At 37.1% G+C, this 20,256-nt stretch overlaps 4 protein-coding genes across 11 annotated transcripts; 2 read left to right on the top strand and 2 right to left on the bottom strand.

The window, feature by feature from the left end:
* Positions 1-2,457: 2,457 nt before the first annotated feature.
* Positions 2,458-4,428, top strand: LOC121743983 (protein ALP1-like). Its single transcript, XM_042137409.1, has one exon. The coding sequence runs from the start codon at positions 2,496-2,498 to the stop codon at positions 4,212-4,214; it is 1,719 nt and encodes a 572-aa protein (XP_041993343.1). The 5' UTR covers positions 2,458-2,495; the 3' UTR covers positions 4,215-4,428.
* A 632-nt stretch (positions 4,429-5,060) lies between these two features.
* On the bottom strand, positions 5,061-10,013 carry LOC121743985 (RNA-binding protein 2-like). Of its 7 annotated transcripts, none has more exons than XM_042137415.1 (7): positions 9,893-10,008; positions 8,080-8,093; positions 7,900-8,007; positions 7,519-7,813; positions 7,113-7,174; positions 5,593-5,674; positions 5,062-5,447 (listed from the first exon to the last, which is right to left on the bottom strand). In XM_042137415.1, the coding sequence occupies exons 1-7, from the start codon at positions 9,960-9,962 to the stop codon at positions 5,293-5,295; spliced, it is 786 nt and encodes a 261-aa protein (XP_041993349.1). In that variant the 5' UTR covers positions 9,963-10,008; the 3' UTR covers positions 5,062-5,292. The 7 variants fall into 7 exon arrangements, with proteins under 7 accessions (XP_041993345.1, XP_041993349.1, XP_041993350.1 ...); XM_042137416.1 differs by having other exon boundaries at positions 7,900-7,994; positions 8,067-8,093; positions 9,893-9,999; XM_042137414.1 differs by having other exon boundaries at positions 8,080-8,106; positions 9,897-9,999.
* A 783-nt stretch (positions 10,014-10,796) lies between these two features.
* LOC121743984 (serine/threonine-protein kinase 38-like) lies at positions 10,797-16,495 on the top strand. Of its 2 annotated transcripts, XM_042137410.1 has the most exons (13): positions 10,797-11,045; positions 13,022-13,196; positions 13,293-13,376; positions 13,531-13,772; positions 13,876-14,119; positions 14,280-14,359; positions 14,527-14,611; positions 14,983-15,114; positions 15,184-15,297; positions 15,613-15,660; positions 15,763-15,850; positions 15,928-15,981; positions 16,049-16,495. In XM_042137410.1, the coding sequence occupies exons 1-13, from the start codon at positions 10,810-10,812 to the stop codon at positions 16,120-16,122; spliced, it is 1,656 nt and encodes a 551-aa protein (XP_041993344.1). In that variant the 5' UTR covers positions 10,797-10,809; the 3' UTR covers positions 16,123-16,495. The 2 variants fall into 2 exon arrangements, 1 of the variants encoding a protein (XP_041993344.1); XR_006038355.1 differs by lacking the exons at positions 15,928-15,981; positions 16,049-16,495 and having other exon boundaries at positions 15,579-15,660; positions 15,763-15,813.
* A 98-nt stretch (positions 16,496-16,593) lies between these two features.
* On the bottom strand, positions 16,594-19,404 carry LOC121743987 (ran-binding protein 1 homolog c-like). The gene is made up of 4 exons (XM_042137419.1): positions 18,962-19,404; positions 18,096-18,247; positions 17,545-17,670; positions 16,594-17,157 (listed from the first exon to the last, which is right to left on the bottom strand). The coding sequence occupies exons 1-4, from the start codon at positions 19,129-19,131 to the stop codon at positions 16,937-16,939; spliced, it is 669 nt and encodes a 222-aa protein (XP_041993353.1). The 5' UTR covers positions 19,132-19,404; the 3' UTR covers positions 16,594-16,936.
* Positions 19,405-20,256: the final 852 nt, after the last annotated feature.

Below are 20,256 nucleotides of genomic sequence, written 5' to 3'. Positions count from 1 at the left end.
AAATGACAATTTTATTTAATTTTTCATTTGAAAGGCATTTTATTTTGTGGTAGACCTTTTCGCCTTTTTTATTCATATTCTTCCAACTAATGCTGATTTTTATAAAAAGATGAGTACTAGTTTGTTGGATTATAGGAGTAGTATACAATACACGTGTCTTTACTATCTTTAAAAAATAACTCCTAATTCTGTAGTAATAAATATTATTGCACCTTCTAAGACTTAATCCAGAAGTAATTTATATTTGGGAAAAGAAAGAAAAGAAACAAAGTTGGGATATCCTAAGTGACTTTAGTCCAAATGTTTGGTCTTTTTCTTCTTCTTCTTCTTCTTTATTTTTTTCTAGAAAATAATCATTAAAAAAGGAAAAGCGAACCATAAATATTAGCACATTCTAATCATAATTCAACAGCATTTTACATATGCAACCAAGCAATTTTAAAATAGCAAACTCAAATTACAAAACAATTACAACCCAAATTCAAACGGCACATTCTAATAATATTTTCACCACATTTTCCGTATGTGACGAGCAATTTTAAAATATCAAAGTCATATTGGAGTGCCAAAAACAATGAACCCAACTCAATAACCACCAAAACACAAGTAATACTTGGTACTACTCCACTATTTCATTCTCCATAAAACAAAGTCCCATTTACTCAAATGAAAGTTTTAATAAACGTGAATCGAAAAAATTAGCACAATATAGATCAACCAACTCTACTTTATATAATTATTTTATAATAAAATATAAATTAAAAATGCATTAATAGGATATCTCTGTATTAATTAATTTTTGCAAAGCAACAAATAAAAATCATATTGTTGTAATTTTTATGAAAATATAATAAAAGTGAAATAGAGTAGATGTAATTTAGGTAGATGGCGCACAATTTAATTGAATATATCCAGAAAATAATTAGAGTAGATAGCAGCAAGAGTCCGTTAAAAAGGGCTGAGGTTGCTGTGCTTAAAACGCACCACAATGACTATGAAACGCAGCAAATCTAATAAACTCAATTCATTATCCTTATGTAAAGTAGATAGACATGTACACGCAAAATATTGTATATTATAGTAATGCAAAATATTGTTTTTATTTTGCATATTTTTGTTTATTTTAATACTAAAATATTATAAAATCAAATATTATATGTATATTAAAATACTTATAAATTGTAACTATGATATAAATATTTGCATATTTCATTTTTTTAATAGGAGTATGAAATATCTTACTGGGGGAGTGAACAATTGCTAACTCTTCATTTAATTGCTAATTACAACTAATTTAAGATCATAGAATTTTAGAAATCTTGTGGTCTAAAATTTGCCACGTGTAATTTTTGTTTTTATTAATTAAATCGAAAAAGATAAAAAAAAGCTACCAAATTAGAGTTTTGAATGAAAATATCAATATAGTGTTTCGAAAATATCAACCCAATGCTTTGAGAATGTCAACACAATACTTTGAGAATGTTAACACATTGCTTATATTGGCATTCTACATGTATTATATTGACATATTTTATATACTATGTTGATATTTATTTTTGTACGAAAAATTGAAAATTTACAAAAAAAAATTCAAATTTTGTCATCGGAACATATGCAAGTGAGATATCGTTAGAATCCTTATGAAATTATCTTTAATTTGATATATATTGTGCAAAAACATAATTTCAATCGAGAGAGTTATATGCGTTTTAAAGTTATGAGATATTTTTCAAAAGTTAGTTATAACCAATTGTTGTAAATTGACCTCAATACTCTTATTAACGTTTTTTGTTAATCATATTGATATTCTGGGACTGATGATCTAGACCCTTGACTATTATTTAATTGTAGTTAGTAATTAAATATTGACTTAGCAATATAACACTCCCCTCTTACCGTCTATGATTAATTGAGTTTGTTTGATTTGACACGAATTTTAAAAAATATAACGAAAAATAGATTGGAAAGATTAATAAAATGTGAGTCTTACTTTTACTTTATTAATTTTATAATAAAATGTGAATGTGATAAATTAGTGGAATGTGAAGTTCATTACCAAAAATAGTAAAAAGTAAGGATATCAATTAAATGTGGTTGGACGAAAAAATAAATTATTGTCAATTAATTATGGATGGAGGAAGTATCAAATATGAACATCTCCAAATAAAATTAAAAATTTTATGAGAATCAATATGAAAGAATAAAATATTTATAAATTGAGTTATACAAATATTTATCATCATAGTTACAATTTACAAATATAATACTCCATCCGTTCTCAAAGAATATACAATTTAGTTCGTCACAAATTTTAAAACAAAATTGAAAAAGTAAGAGAGTGGTAGAGAGAAAAAAAAAATATAGAATTATTAGTACATATGGCTGTATATGGGCCGGCCCACAGTAAATTAAATAATGAATTGAGTTTATTAGATTTGCTGCGTTTCATAGTCATTGTTGTGCGTTTTAAGCAAAAAAAGAAAGAGAAATGAATAATGATGAGTGAGAGTCGACGCATTTCTCAACTCTCTGCACCGTCTTTGACCAAACCACTCCTTCTCCTCGAAACTTCCTCTCAATCTGTGGAAACTGCGTTCACATCAATCCTGACCCAGAAGCCGCAATTTTTTAATTGGTGTTTGACATTTTCCGCTGCGTTCACACTCGCGTTTCATCGAGCGAATGGGCTGCATATGTATATGAAGCTTCCTTCCGCTAACCAAGATCCCGATTGCTCGGCTTCTCTCCGCCCCGTCTTGGACCTCTTCCCGCACACTCATATCCAGATGGACGATACCCAGCAGCGTAGGAGGAGGAGGAGGAGGAGGGAGATTTCGGATGCCGGAAATAGCGATGAGAAGCAAGTCAAAGTCAAGGGACTCAACGAGATCATTACGTCGATAACTCTGTTGCAGGATCAGGAGAAGGATGAATCCAATCGAGATGAGATGGTTAGGTATGTGGAGAATCATCGAGAGAGAAAGCGTGAGATTTTGGATTACTCGGCTAAATCCGAGGGTTTGCACCGCGACGCCGACCGCGCCGATGCCTCGCGCCGCCGGAAATCGATGGCGAATTCAGTCTCCGCCGCGGTGGTTGCCGTCGCAGCCGCCGCCGAGGATAAACCCAGCGATAAATCAGCGGGGCCGCAACGGCGGCTGTGGGTGAGGAATCGGTCCAAGGATTGGTGGGAGCAATGCAACAGTCCGGAATTTCCCGATGAGGAATTCAAAAAGGCGTTTAGAATGGGGAAGGGAACGTTTGATTTCATTTGCAATGAGCTGAGCTCCGTTGTAGCTAAGGAGAACACTATGTTGCGCGACGCCGTCCCCGTCCGCCAGCGTGTCGCTGTCTGCGTTTGGAGGCTCGCCACCGGAGAGCCGCTGCGGCTTGTCTCCAAGAAATTCGGATTAGGGATTTCGACCTGCCATAAGCTAGTGCTAGAGGTCTGCTCTGCAATTAGGAATGTGCTCATGCCCAAATTCCTCCGGTGGCCGGACGACGAAGGGCTGAGCCAGTTCAAGGCCGAATTCGAGGCAATCTCTGGGATACCAAACGTCGTCGGCTCAATGTACACCACCCACATTCCGATCATCGCCCCCAAAAACAGCGTGGCCGCGTATTTCAACAGGAGGCACACAGAGAGGAATCAGAAGACCTCCTACTCTATCACGGTGCAGGGCGTGGTGGACCCGAGAGGCGTCTTCACGGATGTCTGCATCGGCTACCCGGGCTCAATGCCGGACGATCAGGTGCTGGAGAAGTCTACCCTCTTCCAGAGGGCGAACGCGGGGTTTTACAACGGGGTGTGGATAGTGGGCGGCTCCGGCTACCCGTTGATGGATTGGGTGCTGGTGCCCTACACGCACCAGCATTTGACTTGGACACAGCACGCCTTCAACGAGAAGATCGCGGAGGTGCAGCGCGCTGCCAAGGACTCATTCGCAAGGCTGAAGACGAGGTGGGGGTGCCTGCAGAAGCGGACTGAGGTGAAGCTGCAGGACTTGCCCATCGTGCTTGGGGCATGCTGCGTGCTGCACAACATCTGTGAGATGAGGGAGGAGGGATTGGAGCCGCTGGACAAGTTTGAGATCTTCGATGATGAGATGGTGCCGGAGATAGGGCTGAGGTCGGCCAACGCGATGAAGGCAAGGGACACCATCGCGCATAACCTGCTGCATCACAACCACGCCGGCACCTCCTTCCTCTCGTGAAGGTGATGGTGTTAAGTTTAGTGAAGTTGTTATTACGTTTGTGTTGTTTATACATATGTAGTCTTGATTTGTTTCAAGGGTGCTTTTGGTTTTGCCCTTGTGCAGGATTGGTGATTTGTTTGGCTTGTAGAAATGAGTCATATACACAGAAGTGACTAATGTAGTTCAGGAATGATTCTTTGATTGCATTGCTATACACTGCAGACATTTGAAATGTTATGTGTAATTCATAGTTACTACTCCCTCCGTCCCATCTCATGTGATGGATTTCTTTTCGGCACGGGAATTAAGAAAATGATATGTATTGAGTTAGAGTAGAGAGAGTTAAGTAAGAGAGATAAAAGAGAATAAAATAAGAAAAAAAGAGGCTAAAATAAGAGAGAGAATAAAGTAAGAGATGTTTAAAGGTTTGTTTTTAGCTAAAAAGAAATCAATCACTTAAGATGGAACAACCCAAAATGGAAAGTTGAGGTGGGACGAGTAAATACTCAAGTAGTATTAGTTTTTTATAGTGTCAATTGCTATATTGTGTCGTTCTATACAACATTATTTGTGTTCACATAAAGTGGCATGTTATAATATGTCACTTCGATGCTGATAGCATGTCAAATAAGTACCCAAATTGGCTACCTGTTTTTCAGGTTAAAATATAGGGCAGATTTGATGTAGTTTTCACCCAATTTGGTGCTTTAGGCAATCCCAATTCTCTGGTCCCTACAGAATAGGCCGAAACAAAGTTGGCTGTGTCCCATATGTCCCCATTGATGACAAAAAAGTCTAAAAGGGCAAAGAAAAGTATGTAATCACTTTCACACCATAAAAATTCATTCTTTGAGATCGGTGTTTAAGAAATTAAATGACAAAAGTAACAAGAAGGGACAAATTTCCTTGGCAAAATGACCAACTGTTACAAATGTATTTCTCCAAATACAGTTGGGAATCATAGGCAGAGAACTTTCTTGATACAGCAATGCATAAAAAGGAATAGCTGGCTATATAATACTACTCCACTATCTCATTTTCTAGAGCAAGCTAAGCCAATTATAGCCATTGGGATTTGAACAGAGAAGTGGTGGATTCACAATGGCTTCTTGGTACTTGACCTGTTTGTTGTTGGATGGGGCTCCGCCTCGATTGTCCCTGCAGAACTCCGGTTCGGTAGACGGAAAGGAAAATGAGCAAAATTAATCCTCAGTAGAGGGGCCTCTGGTTTCTTGTCATCGAACTTGTAACCTGCATTTTGTAGGATTGATTGGAATAGGCATTACATACAAACATGAGACTGAAAATCAATTTTGGGTTGCTTGGCTGCAACGGGTAATTTATCTGACAATGGGGATACGTTTGTAGCAAAAAAAAGACAGAAAAGGTGATCAACCTTGTAGGGCTTCCATAGCAGTAACAGCACACTTCGCATCAGTGAACTCTACAAAACATAGAACCATTGCCTTGTCTCCGCGCTGCACATAGAAGTTTTTTGGTTCATGCAAGAAGACCAAAACAATAAAACAAGGAAACAGATATTGTTGCATCTCAGGAAAAGACAATGAATTCAACAATAGCTTTGCTTATGACCTTGCCACAAGCAGAACATTTCTACTACAAGATTTTTCGATCAGGATGGTACAAGATTGTATGCAAATATCATACGTAACATAGTATTAGCATCTCATTTTACATATTTTATTCAAAATTCAGTATTGCATTCTAGCATTCACATATTGGAAACTGTTCTTGGTGCATTCCGTGAATCTAACATGAATTATGATGTTGCAGGTTTTAATACAGGCACAATAATGACAAAAAATTCAAATTTAGGGTGAGTTTGGAAAAAATATTCCATGAAAGGAAACCTTTTTTTCACATTCTATAGAGGGGAAAAAATGGCAATGTCATTGGCATGTTTAAACACGTCAATGACATTGGCATTTTTCAGGTTAATATATACTTCCTCCATTCCACGGTAGTTGAGTCATTCATTTTCTGCATTCATTTTATAAAAATAATACTAATAAATAGTTAAAGTGGAAAGAAAATAAAGTTAAAGAAAAAATAATGTAGAGAAGATGAAATGACTCAACTAGTGTGGAACGGAGGGAGTAGTATATATCCTGGTCTAAGTACCAAAAGAACTTGTAGCTCACTGGGGCGGAGCGTATAGATCAGAGGAGAGACCAGGGTTCGAAACTTGTAGCCACATATTCATTAGTATTTATTAGCTTATATTCGTTATATTAAACAATTTGGTTATTTTCAATTATTCACACATTATATTATTTATTTATTAGCTTACATTATATAAACTGTTTTTACTTTTTCAATAGTGTACAATATAAATTACTCCCTCCGTCCCACTTTAGGAGTTCCGTTTGAGTTCGGTCCGGGTTTTAAGAAATGTAAAAAAAAGTTGGAGGAAAAAAATAGTGGAATGTGGGTCTTACTTTTACATATTAGTTTTATAATAAAGCGTGAGTGGAATGTGGGGCCTATTACCATTTATGGAATATTCAAACCGGGACTCCTAAAATGGGACACCCAAAAATGGTAAACCGGGGCGGAAGGAGTATTTATTAGCTTATAGTAGTAGCAGTACTAGTTATACTCCCATTACATATTTGAGCATGGATATCTGCGAGATTTGAACCCGGGTCTCCACTGAGAATTAGTAACGCCTTGCCACTGAGTTGCAACCTAATTGTTTTAAACACGCCAATGGCATCGGCGTTTTTCCAATTTACAGAATGCATAAAAAAGTTACTCCCTTAGAAACCTTATTTCCAAATTGACCCCAAATTCGAAAATTTCCAACAATAATTGATGCTTATTATCAGGTATAGCATAAGAATGACTGATACAGAAAAAGAGCATTCATTTAATTCAAGAAAAGAATATACTTACACGTCTAGGCTCCTTATGAACCAGTCTGATTTCCCTGAATCCAATAAATGGCCGAAATAGATCTAATTGGAAGTCAAGGAATGAAATTCAGAATGTTACAGTTTATAAAACCAAGAAGATAACATGATCACCTATATTGCATTAATGCATACAGGTTCCTTAATCCTTATCTCTTTCTTGTTACATCTGCATGTAAATACAGTTAGTTACCACTTTTATACACATGATGGTCATACTTCACGAGGGTGGCAATTTGTGACATACAGACATGATAACAGTCCTTCTAGCCCCACAAGAATAAATAAAAAAAAAAGAGTGCAAGAGAGCCATAAGGAAGCCAATATTTGGCAGTGACAGATAGCATCTGAAACTAGAAAAGGAGCAACTCCAAAACTGTTAAGGATACGTCCTATTTCTCTTCTTGTACAGTCAGTTGGAAGCCCATCAACAAAAAGAATGTTTGACTCTGCTGTTGGAACAGGATTTCCATCCGTCCTGGGCTGGTCATAGCCAACAACATCAGGGATCACAGTGCTCATCCCTGCCGCAACATCTCTGTGGTGCAACGACAGATTAGGATCCTCAAAAGACGATGGATAGCCTTTATATCTAGCTCCAGCAACCAATCCACTGGTACTGGGATCAGCACGGATGCTAGGAATGTCATCTACGCCATACGTTCCAGGGCAGGATGGTAAGATCTAAATCCAAACAAAAAATAATTTAAGGCGTCACTTGTTTAACATGTGGATCAATGCTACACAAATGTATAAGAGATAAAACTCACATCTTTATGTAAAAAATATGCGGAACTAGCCCGTGGATTAACAGAGCTATATGTATTTATATTGGCTAGAGTTGATGTTTCAGGCGACAAGTATCCTGGAAAAGTTGCCTTAGGTTCAGACGACAAGTATCCTGGAAAAGTTGCCTTAGGTTCAGATGACAAATAACCTGGAAAAGTTGCCTGAGGTACGTGTCCTGTTGCAGCAAACTATATAACTATGAGACCTCTGGATATAACTAAAACACATAAGGAAAGTAAAACTGAGAGCAGAAAAACTCAAAACATTTTCCATACACTTTACTAAGTGACTTTGAGAGCCTGGAGAGATATGATTGCAGAAAAAAGAGAGCCTTGACTGAGTACTAGTTTTGTAATCGAAAAATTGTCAAGAGTGAAAATGATCTCAAGAATATACTTATGGACGTTAAACAACGAAAACCGTGAGAACGAAGCAGATTGTCCTCAACAAATCATGAGAAGCAATGGAAAAAATATTTGAACGGAGAAGCTGTGATCGACATTCATACTTAAACCTACACTTTTGTGTCACTCTATAATCAATCCACTAAGCAGAACCATATACACCTCACTATCATAAAATATTTAGCTGAAAACATACACAAATTCGTAATCCATATTCATTCCCCCAAATCCATTAAAAAACACCATAGCTCTGAACTCTAAATAAGGACTCACAAGAGCTCGAATAATCATACACTAAATTTAGCTACCGTATAACAGCATAGGGCTACAGAATTGTGCATATATATATATATATATATATAGGGATGTATTCATTTCCTTTTCCTATATTTTCTCCTTTTTCCTTCTTAATATCAGCCATTAGATTAGAGAAATGGACGGTCAAGATCAACATTGGGTAATTAATCCCGTGTTGCATTATTTGTCCTATTTTGTGCATTATGAGGGTACAATAGTAATCTAATAATGGCTGGAAACCGCTACGAATAATGCACCACATGGTCACGAGTAATGCATATAATTGCCTATATAATGCACAATATGTGAACTGCAATGCATACGAACAAGATGTGCTGTGTTATGATGTTTGACACACGTTTCTTGTTTCCCCTAAGGGTTTAATAAGCTTAGGGGCTAGGGTATAGTACGTAGACACGTATGTAATCTTCACAATAATGCACATATGTATATTCCAATAACAACAATTTGTTAGTAATGTCTACGTACTATACCCTAGCCCCTAAGCTTATTAAACCCTTAGGGGAAACAAGAAACCTGTGTCCAAACATCATAACATGGTACATCTTATTCGTATGCATTGCAGTGCACATATTGTGCATTATATAGTCAATTATATGCATTACTCGTGACCATGTGGTGCATTATTCGCAGATACCAAAATGTGGCAGCTACTTTTCCGTCAAATGTCAATAATAACCCTGTAATGCATACAACCACCTTCTATAATGCAACACGGAACCAGTTTTATAGAATCAATCTGATCCGTTGATGCCTTAGATCTAACGCGTAATATTAAGAAGGAAAAAGGATCTAAGATGTGAAAAGGAGAATAACGCTCCCCTATATATATATATATATATATGTATATAGAGTTTTGATCTATGCAAAACTAGATTTAAATACAGAAACGCAGAACAATATCATAATTAGGTCACTTTTAGGTCATAATTAGGTAATTTTTAGGTCATGCTAACAAAGCATGACCTAAAACGATCTTAGCATGACATTAAACCCAAATATTATAATATGACCTAAAATTGCTTAATTATGACCTTCCGTGTTTTTGGTTAATTATTGACCATTAGATCATCTAATCCTAGGGCCAAGATTTGGTCTGCATTTCTGGATTTAAACACATACTTATTTTGATCATCTCCCTATGTATATATATATATATATATATATATATATATATATATATACTAGCTGCATTTAAGCCAATTACTGAATTCAAAGTTAGATATTTCAGATATTTGCAAGGCATACATACCTACCTCCGAGGACGACGGACGACCGCCAGCGCCGTCGCCGGTATCGTATCGCCAGTAAGGATCCCCCATTTGAATTTTGAAGGATAGATTTTTGATGAATTAAAGTATGGATTACTTTTATGTTTTATGAGTAGGGTTGGCTATATAAATACATGAATTTCAATTTACAGTTTGTTTTTATAAATATTTTGTCACTGCCAAAAATTGTAGTATTTTATTAATATACGTTTCTTTCTTTTGCCCTTCAATTTTTTGTACTCCTACTATAGAGGTAATTAATTTTTTTGTAATCAATTATGAAGGGATGATGGATCACTAGGTAGCAAACTGTGATTACATATGAAAGTAATATTCCACCAATAATGTTATTATAAATTGGAGTGGAAAAAATTTATCTAATTATCAAATGAGCAAAGTGTCAGCATATTAAAACATAAAATAAGAAACATTATTCCACCGACGAATAATAATTGTCCCATGAATTAATTCAATTAATCCAGCTGCCAAATAGTAAGATCTAGTCATTTGGCCCATAATTAATTTATTATCGTTACCTTTTCCTATTTTAAAAATATGATAAATCTATTACTGTAACTTATAAACGTTAGAAACACGCAAATCGATCAACAAACCATATTCGTAGAATTATTTATCGAGTACTGAAAAATCAATACAGTAAATTTTAGTTTTAACTTTAATATTGTTTTATTAGTAGATTATAAATAGAATTAATTTTTTCAACATAATTAAAAATGGACGCAATACTTATAAAAGTAAAAAATTGGACGACTAGTTGAATAGAATGTGCGTTGGGAAATCCTGTCCGAAAAAATGAAGGTGAAACGACGCCGTACAGTCAAACATAAAGACTCAGTTTGCTGTAGCTTGTACGTATATATATTGAAGTAGACAAAGTATGAGAGAGAGAAGGTACAGTGACTCAGTGAGTAATTGGAAATCTAGAGAGAGATTGAGATTGAGATTGAGATTGAGATTGAGATTGAGAATGGAGGAGGAAAAGAGCAGCGACAAGAGCGGTGAAGAAGAAATTCTAGGTTCGAGTTTGACCATGGAAAAAGTGGCAGCAGCGAAAAAGTACATCGAGAATCACTACAAAAACCAGATGAAAAGCATACAGGAGCGGAAAGAGAGGTATGCTTGCATATTCTGTGCTTGGAAAATGCAGTTCAATTGTTTCGAAATGCGTGGTTTTCGAGATCTAGTGTCTGTCGTCTAATTTAGGTTTCGATTTTAGTTTGAACTCAATATGTTATGTTCAAATTAGGAAAATCGATTTAGTTTCCAAGTTATGCTTGCTGTTGTATGGCAAACATTTTGCTGCTAGAGAGAGAGAGAGGCTGAAACTCTTTCATGATCTGTTTTTATATTCAACACATCCCTACTGATAAATTAGCCAAGCGATACGATTGATGCTGTTTGTTAGAATCATTGGTACTTTTTTTAAATATACTAAAAAGTATGATGCTAGGTGTGATTCTTTTACTCGTGGAACAATATATGCTTCCATATTAGTTAGATGGAGTACCTTTTATAGGAAGAAGAAACTCAACTGATCGGCAGTTCCTCAAGATATAACACTCCTGGAAAACAAACTTCTCTTTTATCAAAAGACATGTCTGCCTCTATATGATTAGGCCTCGCTTGATTGGCCAGATAGGATGAGATAAGCACTCCTATCTCTGACTTGTCTATGGTTTGATTGCCCTGATAGTGTTGCACAACGACCCGGGATACAACCACCAACCCGGGATACAACCACCAACCCTGAAGAGATACAAATTCTGGTGGTATGCGCTGCAAATAAACGACCCCCTATTTCAGTACAACCAACTACGCTATAAAACAACCAAAAACATACGAAAAAAAGATGAAGTACTAACCAACTCATTTAGGCAGTGCTCTATCGAGATTTTCTTCATGAAGGAAGGGTGCCGAGAGTAATCCATAGTCGCGGGGAATGTTTGGTGAAATGTGGATGGGTGCTGTTGATATTGTAGTGGCCTATTTAATCACCCTCAACCACAATTGTAACTGTTGCACTACAGGGATTTAATAAGCCATTAGCTGCCAACTCCTTTAGAGTTGCCATTAGGATCTCTTCTTCACGGACCGACCATATGCGTCTAGACCTGTCAGCTTTTGAGTTCCTAGTCGGATAGAAATCGTTGCTACCTATTGAAAGAAACAACTGAATATCGATTTTTTGTGTATGCATACCATAGTAAACGATTACATGAATCAAAAACAATATTACCCTCTGGACTTCCTTCGTTCTCGCTAACGTCATGGTGTTGCGAGGCCATATCACTCAAAAACTACCAAGAGTCAGAAGTAACAATGCACTTTAAATCCTATACAATCGGACACCAAAACATCAAACACCAACATTGGAAAAAGTATAAACGACGATCAATTCATAAACGTAGATTATCACGATACGAACGAATCAACCAACTCAAGGTGTACCAAGATTAAGAAGTAACAATGGGCGATAAATTCCAACTCAATTTAGTCCAAATGAACCCAGATAGTATACATTCAAAGCAATCACCTTGGTTAATCATTGGATTTGAAGAGGTTTTTGAAGGATTGCATACCTGTCGATACGAAAATTAGGGCGAATGACGATGGGAATTAAGTAGTTCGACAGATGTTGCTTGGAATCTGCAAAATCGTTCTTCACGACCGCGGTATTCGGCGAGGCGCGGGAACCATTTGGGCGAAATATTGAATACCCGCTATTTAGGGCTGCAAGGACAAAATGGGATATTCAGTAAATTTATGAGGACAAAACAGACTATATATCATCTTATCATACATTTTCGATTATCTAATCAAAGACAATAAAAGATTTCTTCAAAGCAACATCAGGGCTATCAAACATCGGTTTGTGATAAGCCCCATCTGACATATCATGCAAAACCATATAAAAAAACCATATCTCACCCCACCCTATGTGGCCAATCAAACGAGGCCTTATAGTGACACTCTTGCAAAAAGTTCTCATGTATCTTCCCTTTAAAGATATTTCAAGCCAGTTTGGAAAGTTTAGCTTACTCTTTAGTGTTATTGGCGACACTAGTTTTGATGCTCATGTATGGCTCTAGGAGGTGGGTACTCGAAAGGAAGTTGGCCTCTTCAGATGTGCCCAAAGACGAACAAATAAATTTGATCAAAGATTTGGAAAGGAAAGAAACGGAGTTCATGAGACTGAGAAGGAACAAGATATGTGTAGATGATTTTGAGCTTCTTACTATTATTGGACGTGGAGCCTTTGGTGAGGTTGGTGTCACTATCGGTATAAATTTTCTTTTGCATGCCATATTCTGTAATCTGATGAGTTTGTAATTGTAAGTGACTATATCTTTGACATTTTAGGTCCGACTATGCCGGGAGAAAAAATCTGGAAACATTTATGCCATGAAGAAGTTAAAGAAATCTGAAATGGTCTCAAGAGGACAGGTAAAAACATTGTATAGAGCATACAGAACCTTCATAGTTTGAATTTTTTCCCATTTTGAATCAGTTTTATTAATCCACTTCTTATGAAATTTTAGGAAAAACTTGTCAATTAGTCGAGATGTCCTAATGTCCATGAAAATGTTGTGTTCCACAGGTGGAGCATGTAAGAGCAGAAAGAAACCTATTGGCAGAAGTGGGAAGCCATTGTATAGTTAAACTCTACTACTCTTTTCAAGATCCCGAGTATTTATATCTTATCATGGAATACCTCCCTGGAGGTGACATGATGACTCTGTTGATGAGAGAAGACACGTTGTCTGAAAATGTGGCTAAATTTTACATCGCTCAGAGTGTGCTGGCTATTGAATCGATTCACAAGCATAATTATATTCACAGGTTTGTGTGATTTGATGTATATATCCTACAAATAATTGTTACATTGATGCATTTATTTTGCTTTAAGATTTAGCTTTCTGACCCCCTTTCCTTTTCTCCTTAGGGATATCAAACCGGACAATCTTCTTCTTGATAAGAACGGTCACATGAAGCTCTCAGATTTTGGTCTATGCAAGCCCCTTGACTGTAGGACTTTATCCACGGTGAACGAAAACGAAGAATTGGATGATGAAAACATAAGGGAACCAATGGACATTGACTGCCGTTTTCCTGATGCTGCCAATGTTAGTAGTTGGAGAAGTCCCCGTGAACAACTTCAACACTGGCAGATGAACAGGAGAAAATTGGTAAGCAATTGTGATGTGATGCGTATTTTTTCCTTTTCCAGAAACTTGTTCTTTGGGGGAATGGTGATTTATTACAAAGAGGAGCAAAACACCGGCATCAGATAATCAGCTCTCTATTTAATTTCTACTAACTTAATCATCTTCACTTTGTCTTTTGAAGGCATTCTCTACTGTTGGTACACCTGATTATATTGCTCCGGAGGTGCTGTTGAAGAAAGGATATAGCATGGAGTGTGACTGGTCAGTTCAATTTCCTCCCATTAACACCCACCCCGTCTCCTATTCCTGTTATCTTTACACTTTATCGTTCGTGAAAGTTGTTTATGTTGATATCGTGGTGTGTCATTTTTGAAGCTCAAGTGGCATAATACAAGGCCTTTCAACTGAATTACCACATATATTTGCAGGTGGTCACTGGGTGCAATCATGTACGAAATGCTTGTTGGCTATCCTCCATTTTATGCGGATGATCCTATGACCACTTGTAGGAAGGTACTCCATGCCTATAGATTTACTTTCTTCTTTCATTTTTCGCTGACTTAAAGGGTAAAGAGAAGATTATTAGCATACATGCATTCAAAAGTTTACATTGTCCTATCGGCACCCTTCATAGCATCATAAAAATAAAAATCTCTTGGGCTTATTGTGATCCGGTCCGCCGTCCAGTCAACTGTGTTATCTTTGTGAAACAGAGAGCAACATACATATGCAACCCCCCCATTTCAATAGCTTTTATTCTTTGCATATCTCTGCACTATCCAGGCAATTCTGTGCATGTATTGTTCATTTATAGTTGTTACCCTTTTATTCGTCCATCTATTTTACTGTTTTGTTTCGTGATGGAGTTTTCTTATGTTCGCTAGATTGTTCATTGGAAAAATCACCTGAGATTTCCTGAAGATACCAAAATCAGCGCTGAGGCAAAAGATCTCATATGTAGGTTACTCTGTGATGTAGAGCATAGACTTGGAACAGGAGGTGCAGCACAGATAAAGGTATTACTTGGTCAACATGAGTTTCTTGTGCTCTTATTTCTCTCTCCATTCACACGTGAGTTAATACAGGCTCACCCTTGGTTCGTCGGTGTTGACTGGGATAAATTATATGATATGGAAGCAGCATTTAAACCAGAGGTCACTGGGGAGCTGGACACCCAGAATTTCATGAAGTTTGATGAAGTAAAAGCCTCTCTTTGCTTTTATTATGTTTCACGCCTTCTATTATTCTACTCCACAGACAGTCATTAGTTGCATACTGTTTTATAGCGCCAATCTCTGTGATACACTTGACCAATCTCATGCCAAGACATTAAATGCCGTGACGTTTTCATGATAATATATCTTAAAGTTGTCTATTACTGTTTCATTGTACTCGTTCCTCGTGTTGTTGAACGATTCTCATCTTCTAGTGTCTGACGTTTTCATTTATGGTTGCCTTTGATGTCGCTTCTTTGGATAAGACTATATAATGCAATTATGCTGTTATTTGAACAGCTGGATCCTCCAACATCATCAAAGGCTGGCTCAGGACCCTCAAGAAAGGTCTGTATATTGCACTGCTCTTTGCAAATATAAAAAAAAAATCAATTTCTTCAGAATTTGCCAAAATGTAGTTCTCATCTTGATATAATTTTCTTCAAACAGATGCACCTTACTCCAGAAGATTTGAGTTTCGTGGGCTATACTTACAAGAACTTCGATGCTATCAAGGAGGCGCTGCGTAATAAAACAGGTACTAAGATATACCATACCAACATCTTTTGATTCATGTTACTGAACATTGATGTAAATTTTCATTGGTAATTGCAGGCACTGCAGAAGACACAAGGAGTACATCCCCGACATCAGTTGATTCAAGATATGGTATGCTACATTTCGAGATGATGTATTACTTGGGTTTATGACTCAAGCACTGTATTTTATATGTTAGGCGAATTCAAGGAGATGACAGAGGGAAGAGATGTGCGGATGAACTCATCAATGGATGATGTAATGTCTCCATAGTTGCCTGCATATACAAGAATGGAGACATTGCAAGGATGGTGGGACGCACGCCTGTATATTTGTAGGTTCGTCATCATTATCACTATTTGTAGGCTTGTCGTCATTATCGCCCATATCCGGTCGTTGCAGTTCGGCTACCTAATGCTCCGCGGTGTGGTTGTACAGTATTGTTGGGAACCTCAAACCTCTAGAGATGCTTGTAATAGAAAATTTAGGACTTGGTCGCCTGGCTGCCCAGGTTGGTAGGGGGACCTGCTTCCTCTTGTGGCAGCTTCTGGTTTTAGACGATTTATTGCATCTCTAATTATTCGGAGATTATTAATGATGTTTTTCGCAATGGATAATAAACTTGAAGGGTTTTTTTTTTCCTACATTTATTATAGCTTTCAATCTGTTAATTGCTGACATTTACGCAAAAGTTAAAAACCACAAGAAAAATAGAAATAATGCATAAGAAAACGAATAGACCGGTATCATGAAAAAATATATAATAAATGATGCCGAGGGTAACGCACCCCTGTGCAATATTTTTTGCAAGTAAAATTTCGACCCAGGTCAAAAAAACAACAAACAACTCGTACGTCAGAGGCTCCAAAAGCAGCACCAATTGAGCCCGACCAACCAAAGACTGACAAGGACCAGTGAACAAACCAAATGACTGACTGACCAACCAACCAATGACTGACGAAAGACCATATTTCACAACTATAATGTGGTGCCAGGTTAATTCACCTGAATATATAACTCATTCGTCAAACCTTGTCAGCAAAAAACCAAGACAAGACTCTTCCAAAGGCTCTCGGCTCTCTGGAGCTCACTTCTCTGTGGCAGCTTCTGCTTTCTCATCTTCCCCCTTTTTCTCTGCAGAGGATGAAAAAACTTCAGCTTTGGGCTCAGGTTTCTCTTCCTCATCTTTAGCCTCAACGCTCAACTTTTCGATAAGACTGGCTGCAGTTTTGCCTTCTTCACTCTCTCCACTATCTCTTGTCTGTCCTTCAGCTATTTCTGCAATCTTATCCTTAAAAGTTTTGCAATCTGAAATAATAAAGTAGATATGATTATTTGAACCAACTGAACGTGCATGTATTACAAGATAGTTTCAACTTAAAGGCAGCAGCTGTTCTACCCAACCAGGAATTATGATCAGAAATCAGAATCGGATTAAAGTAAACAAAATGGGTATGGTATAGTGATATGTTGAAACATTGTACAATTAGGATAAGAAAACACTTCACACCGTACTAAATATATGATTGCATTACATTTATTGCAGCACACCCTAGAACATTTTGTAATCTGAAAATAAACACACATCTACTACACTAAGCAACCAAACAATTATAAAGGCAAAAAGTTCATATTCAAAGAGAGGGCAATCTTTAAACTGAAAATATTACAAGTATTTAGAGAGAATGAACTTACTCTCCACAGATGCAAACCGGATGCAGAAGGTTTCATCCTTAAGCTCTCCATCGGGGAAATCAGCAGCATGCCACACACATGACTTATCATTCCCTTGATGCTCTTGCACAGTCATTGTGGATAGGACTATATTTACAGTAAACAAAATGTCAATTTTTAGCAAAACATATAAACATCTGTTAACAGATATAATAACATTTTTCCAAATATAAAAACACGGTATTCACACAATAATATCAACTGAAACTTTTCACGTAGACAAATTGAGTTGTACTCCCTCCGTCCGCAAAATGTTTGTCCATGTTTGATTCGGCACGGGTTTTAAGAAATGTGAAGAAAAGTTAATTGAAAAAGTTAGTGGAATGTAGGCCGCATATTTATATATAGTTTTATAATAGAATGTGAGGGTAATGAGTTAGTGGAAAGTGAGGCCATTTACCAAAAATTGAATAAAAGTAAAGTGGACAACATTTCACGGACGGACCGAAATGGAAAAACTAGACAACATTTCACGGGCGGAGGGAGTACTATACATCTGTTTGTATACTAACCAAGGTGATTGGCGCAGATCTTAAGGGTCTTGTTCTGCCTCATGACAAGCCTAACTTTCCTTGTTTCCTTGTGCTTCAGTAGTTTCACAATCCCCACTCCCCACTCCTTCCATTGATTACCGTCCTTATCAAATCTGTACAACTTCGACTTCCTAGAAATAACAAGTAATTCAAAATTTTATAACGGCCATTACTCACACAACATCATTCAATCAACATATGATCCAAAGCCATGAACATGTCAGAAGCCACTTGACTCTGTGTGGTTCAACATACATGTTACAACCATTCAAAGTAAACAAGAGAAGAAAAGAAGAGGGGAAGGAAACCAAAAAAAACTCAGTATATAACTCTTATAAGCAGATCTGAAGTGCCAATGTGTCATACAAGCAGGTATACGAGACTACACTGGAAAATAATTCCAACATTTAGACATGATCGTGATACTGCCCACACACAACCACCAAATTTAATCTACCGGATCAAGTGAACTGAATTCCTGGAGCAAAATGACAATCTATATTGATGATTTAGACAGTTCCATCAACAACGACACTCAAATATGATCACCAGAATAAGCAGCCTTCATCCACCGAATAAAAAAACAAACGAAGCAAAAACGAGCTTCGAGATCACCATCAACATCTATTCAGCTCAAATTCAAAATCGAACAGCCAACAGCGCCGACTCTTTCGTAACACCAACCACCATCGGTGCAAAGTTAAACCACATAGATCTAATATACAGCACCAAACCTAGCCAACATCGATCTAATCTACAGCACCGATCCACACAAAATAGTAAAAGTCAAACAACTAAGCTCCGATTCTCACATCAATAAGCGAAACGAACCTAAAATGACTCACAATTCAAGAAGAACATCTTCGTTCTCTTCGCCGGTGCTGACAGCGACTTCCTGCAGCTGAACGATAGGAGCAATCTGAGCGCCGGGGTCCTCGTCATCGGCCGCCGGCTTCGAATTGTCATCTTCTTCCTCCTCTCTCCTGAGAACTGTGGGCTCAGTTACTGTAGCCATAACCGTAGTAAATTTAGATAGATTTTGAGATCTACTGGAAGAACCATGGACCCGAGTTTTAATGCAAAATTGGTAAAGTAAATAAGAAAGAAGTATAGAGAAAAAGTAAATATAGTATTGTTAAGTGAGAATGAGTCACACCCTAAGAAAAGGGTTTTCAAAATTAAAAAGTGTATATTTTTATGGGACTGACTAAAAAGAAAAGAGTACTTATTCTTGTGAGACGAAGGAAGTATTATATTTGTAGGGATTAGACCATCAACGCTCACTACTTACCAAGATATCTTTTGTACTATACCGCAATTACAGAGATGGTCTCAATTCCAATTCCAGATATTCAGTGATAGTGCATACGAGATCAAGTAAGTCATAGTAAAAATATAATGTGACCAATCTCAAAATTAGCACGAAATGTCTTTAATAACGATAATAATTAAAAAGTAATAGTAATTAACAAATCATAGTAACTGTGATGATCATATGCAAGCTGCTTTGAAAATTAAGGACATATAACAACATTCAAGTAATTCAATAAACAAAAAGTAATAATACAGATAATAGACGGAATGATATCTGCATTCATCATTTGTCCGTATAAATGGTCTGAAGTTGTTGCTAGACAGTCACATAATACAAGGGAATTGAAACGATCGGTCATCCATCGTGCAACCAATAAGAAGCCTTCTTACCTCCTTTAAGGCCATTAGCTATGGAGCGCCGCATGGCGCGTTACATCATCACTTTTATCTTCTTACCCTATCTGCAATGTGGCGCTCTAAGGCGTGCCTATGATGCGCACTATAAATTTTCATTTTATTTAAATATTTAAATAACAACAAAAATTAGGAAAAAACTTTATTTCATTTATAGAAATTAATACATTACAATACGAATAAAAAAATACGCAAACTCAGCGACGACAGTTACGGGCCCACACTTCTTCAATCATGTCGTTCATGAGCTGAACATGGACTTGTTGGTTGCGCATTGAGGCCTGTCTAGCTAGAACCTCATTGAAGTCTGGCGGTAATCCTCTAGCGGGGGGCTCGATCGCCGTGCTGGACGAGCTAGATGCACCGTCATCATCGTTCCAGTCGGTGATGCTCCCACCCTCATGCTCGACTA

This window comes from Salvia splendens, chromosome 8 (genome assembly GCF_004379255.2).
Source record: "Salvia splendens isolate huo1 chromosome 8, SspV2, whole genome shotgun sequence".
NCBI classification, from domain to species: Eukaryota; Viridiplantae; Streptophyta; class Magnoliopsida; order Lamiales; family Lamiaceae; genus Salvia; species Salvia splendens.
This window is presented reverse-complemented; position numbering and strand designations above follow the sequence as displayed.

Excerpts from the sequence above, each read along its gene's own strand:
- LOC121743983 (XM_042137409.1), top strand. The coding sequence starts at position 2,496 with ATGATGAGTGAGAGTCGACGCATTTCTCAACTCTCTGCACCGTCTTTG.
- LOC121743985 (XM_042137411.1), bottom strand. The coding sequence starts at position 9,962 with ATGGGGGATCCTTACTGGCGATACGATACCGGCGACGGCGCTGGCGGT. Across the intron at positions 7,814-7,899 it reads CATATTTTTTACATAAAGAT|ATCTTACCATCCTGCCCTGG; the intron begins GTGAGTTTTATC and ends GTTTGGATTTAG. Across the intron at positions 7,175-7,518 it reads TACAAGAAGAGAAATAGGAC|ATCTATTTCGGCCATTTATT; the intron begins GTATCCTTAACA and ends ACTTCCAATTAG.
- LOC121743984 (XM_042137410.1), top strand. The coding sequence starts at position 10,810 with ATGAGAGAGAGAAGGTACAGTGACTCAGTGAGTAATTGGAAATCTAGA. Across the intron at positions 14,120-14,279 it reads AGATGAACAGGAGAAAATTG|GCATTCTCTACTGTTGGTAC; the intron begins GTAAGCAATTGT and ends TGTCTTTTGAAG. Across the intron at positions 15,298-15,612 it reads ATTTCATGAAGTTTGATGAA|CTGGATCCTCCAACATCATC; the intron begins GTAAAAGCCTCT and ends TTATTTGAACAG.
- LOC121743987 (XM_042137419.1), bottom strand. The coding sequence starts at position 19,131 with ATGGCTACAGTAACTGAGCCCACAGTTCTCAGGAGAGAGGAGGAAGAA. Across the intron at positions 18,248-18,961 it reads GAAGATGTTCTTCTTGAATT|GAAGTCGAAGTTGTACAGAT; the intron begins GTGAGTCATTTT and ends TGTTATTTCTAG. Across the intron at positions 17,671-18,095 it reads GATCTGCGCCAATCACCTTG|TCCTATCCACAATGACTGTG; the intron begins GTTAGTATACAA and ends CTGTAAATATAG.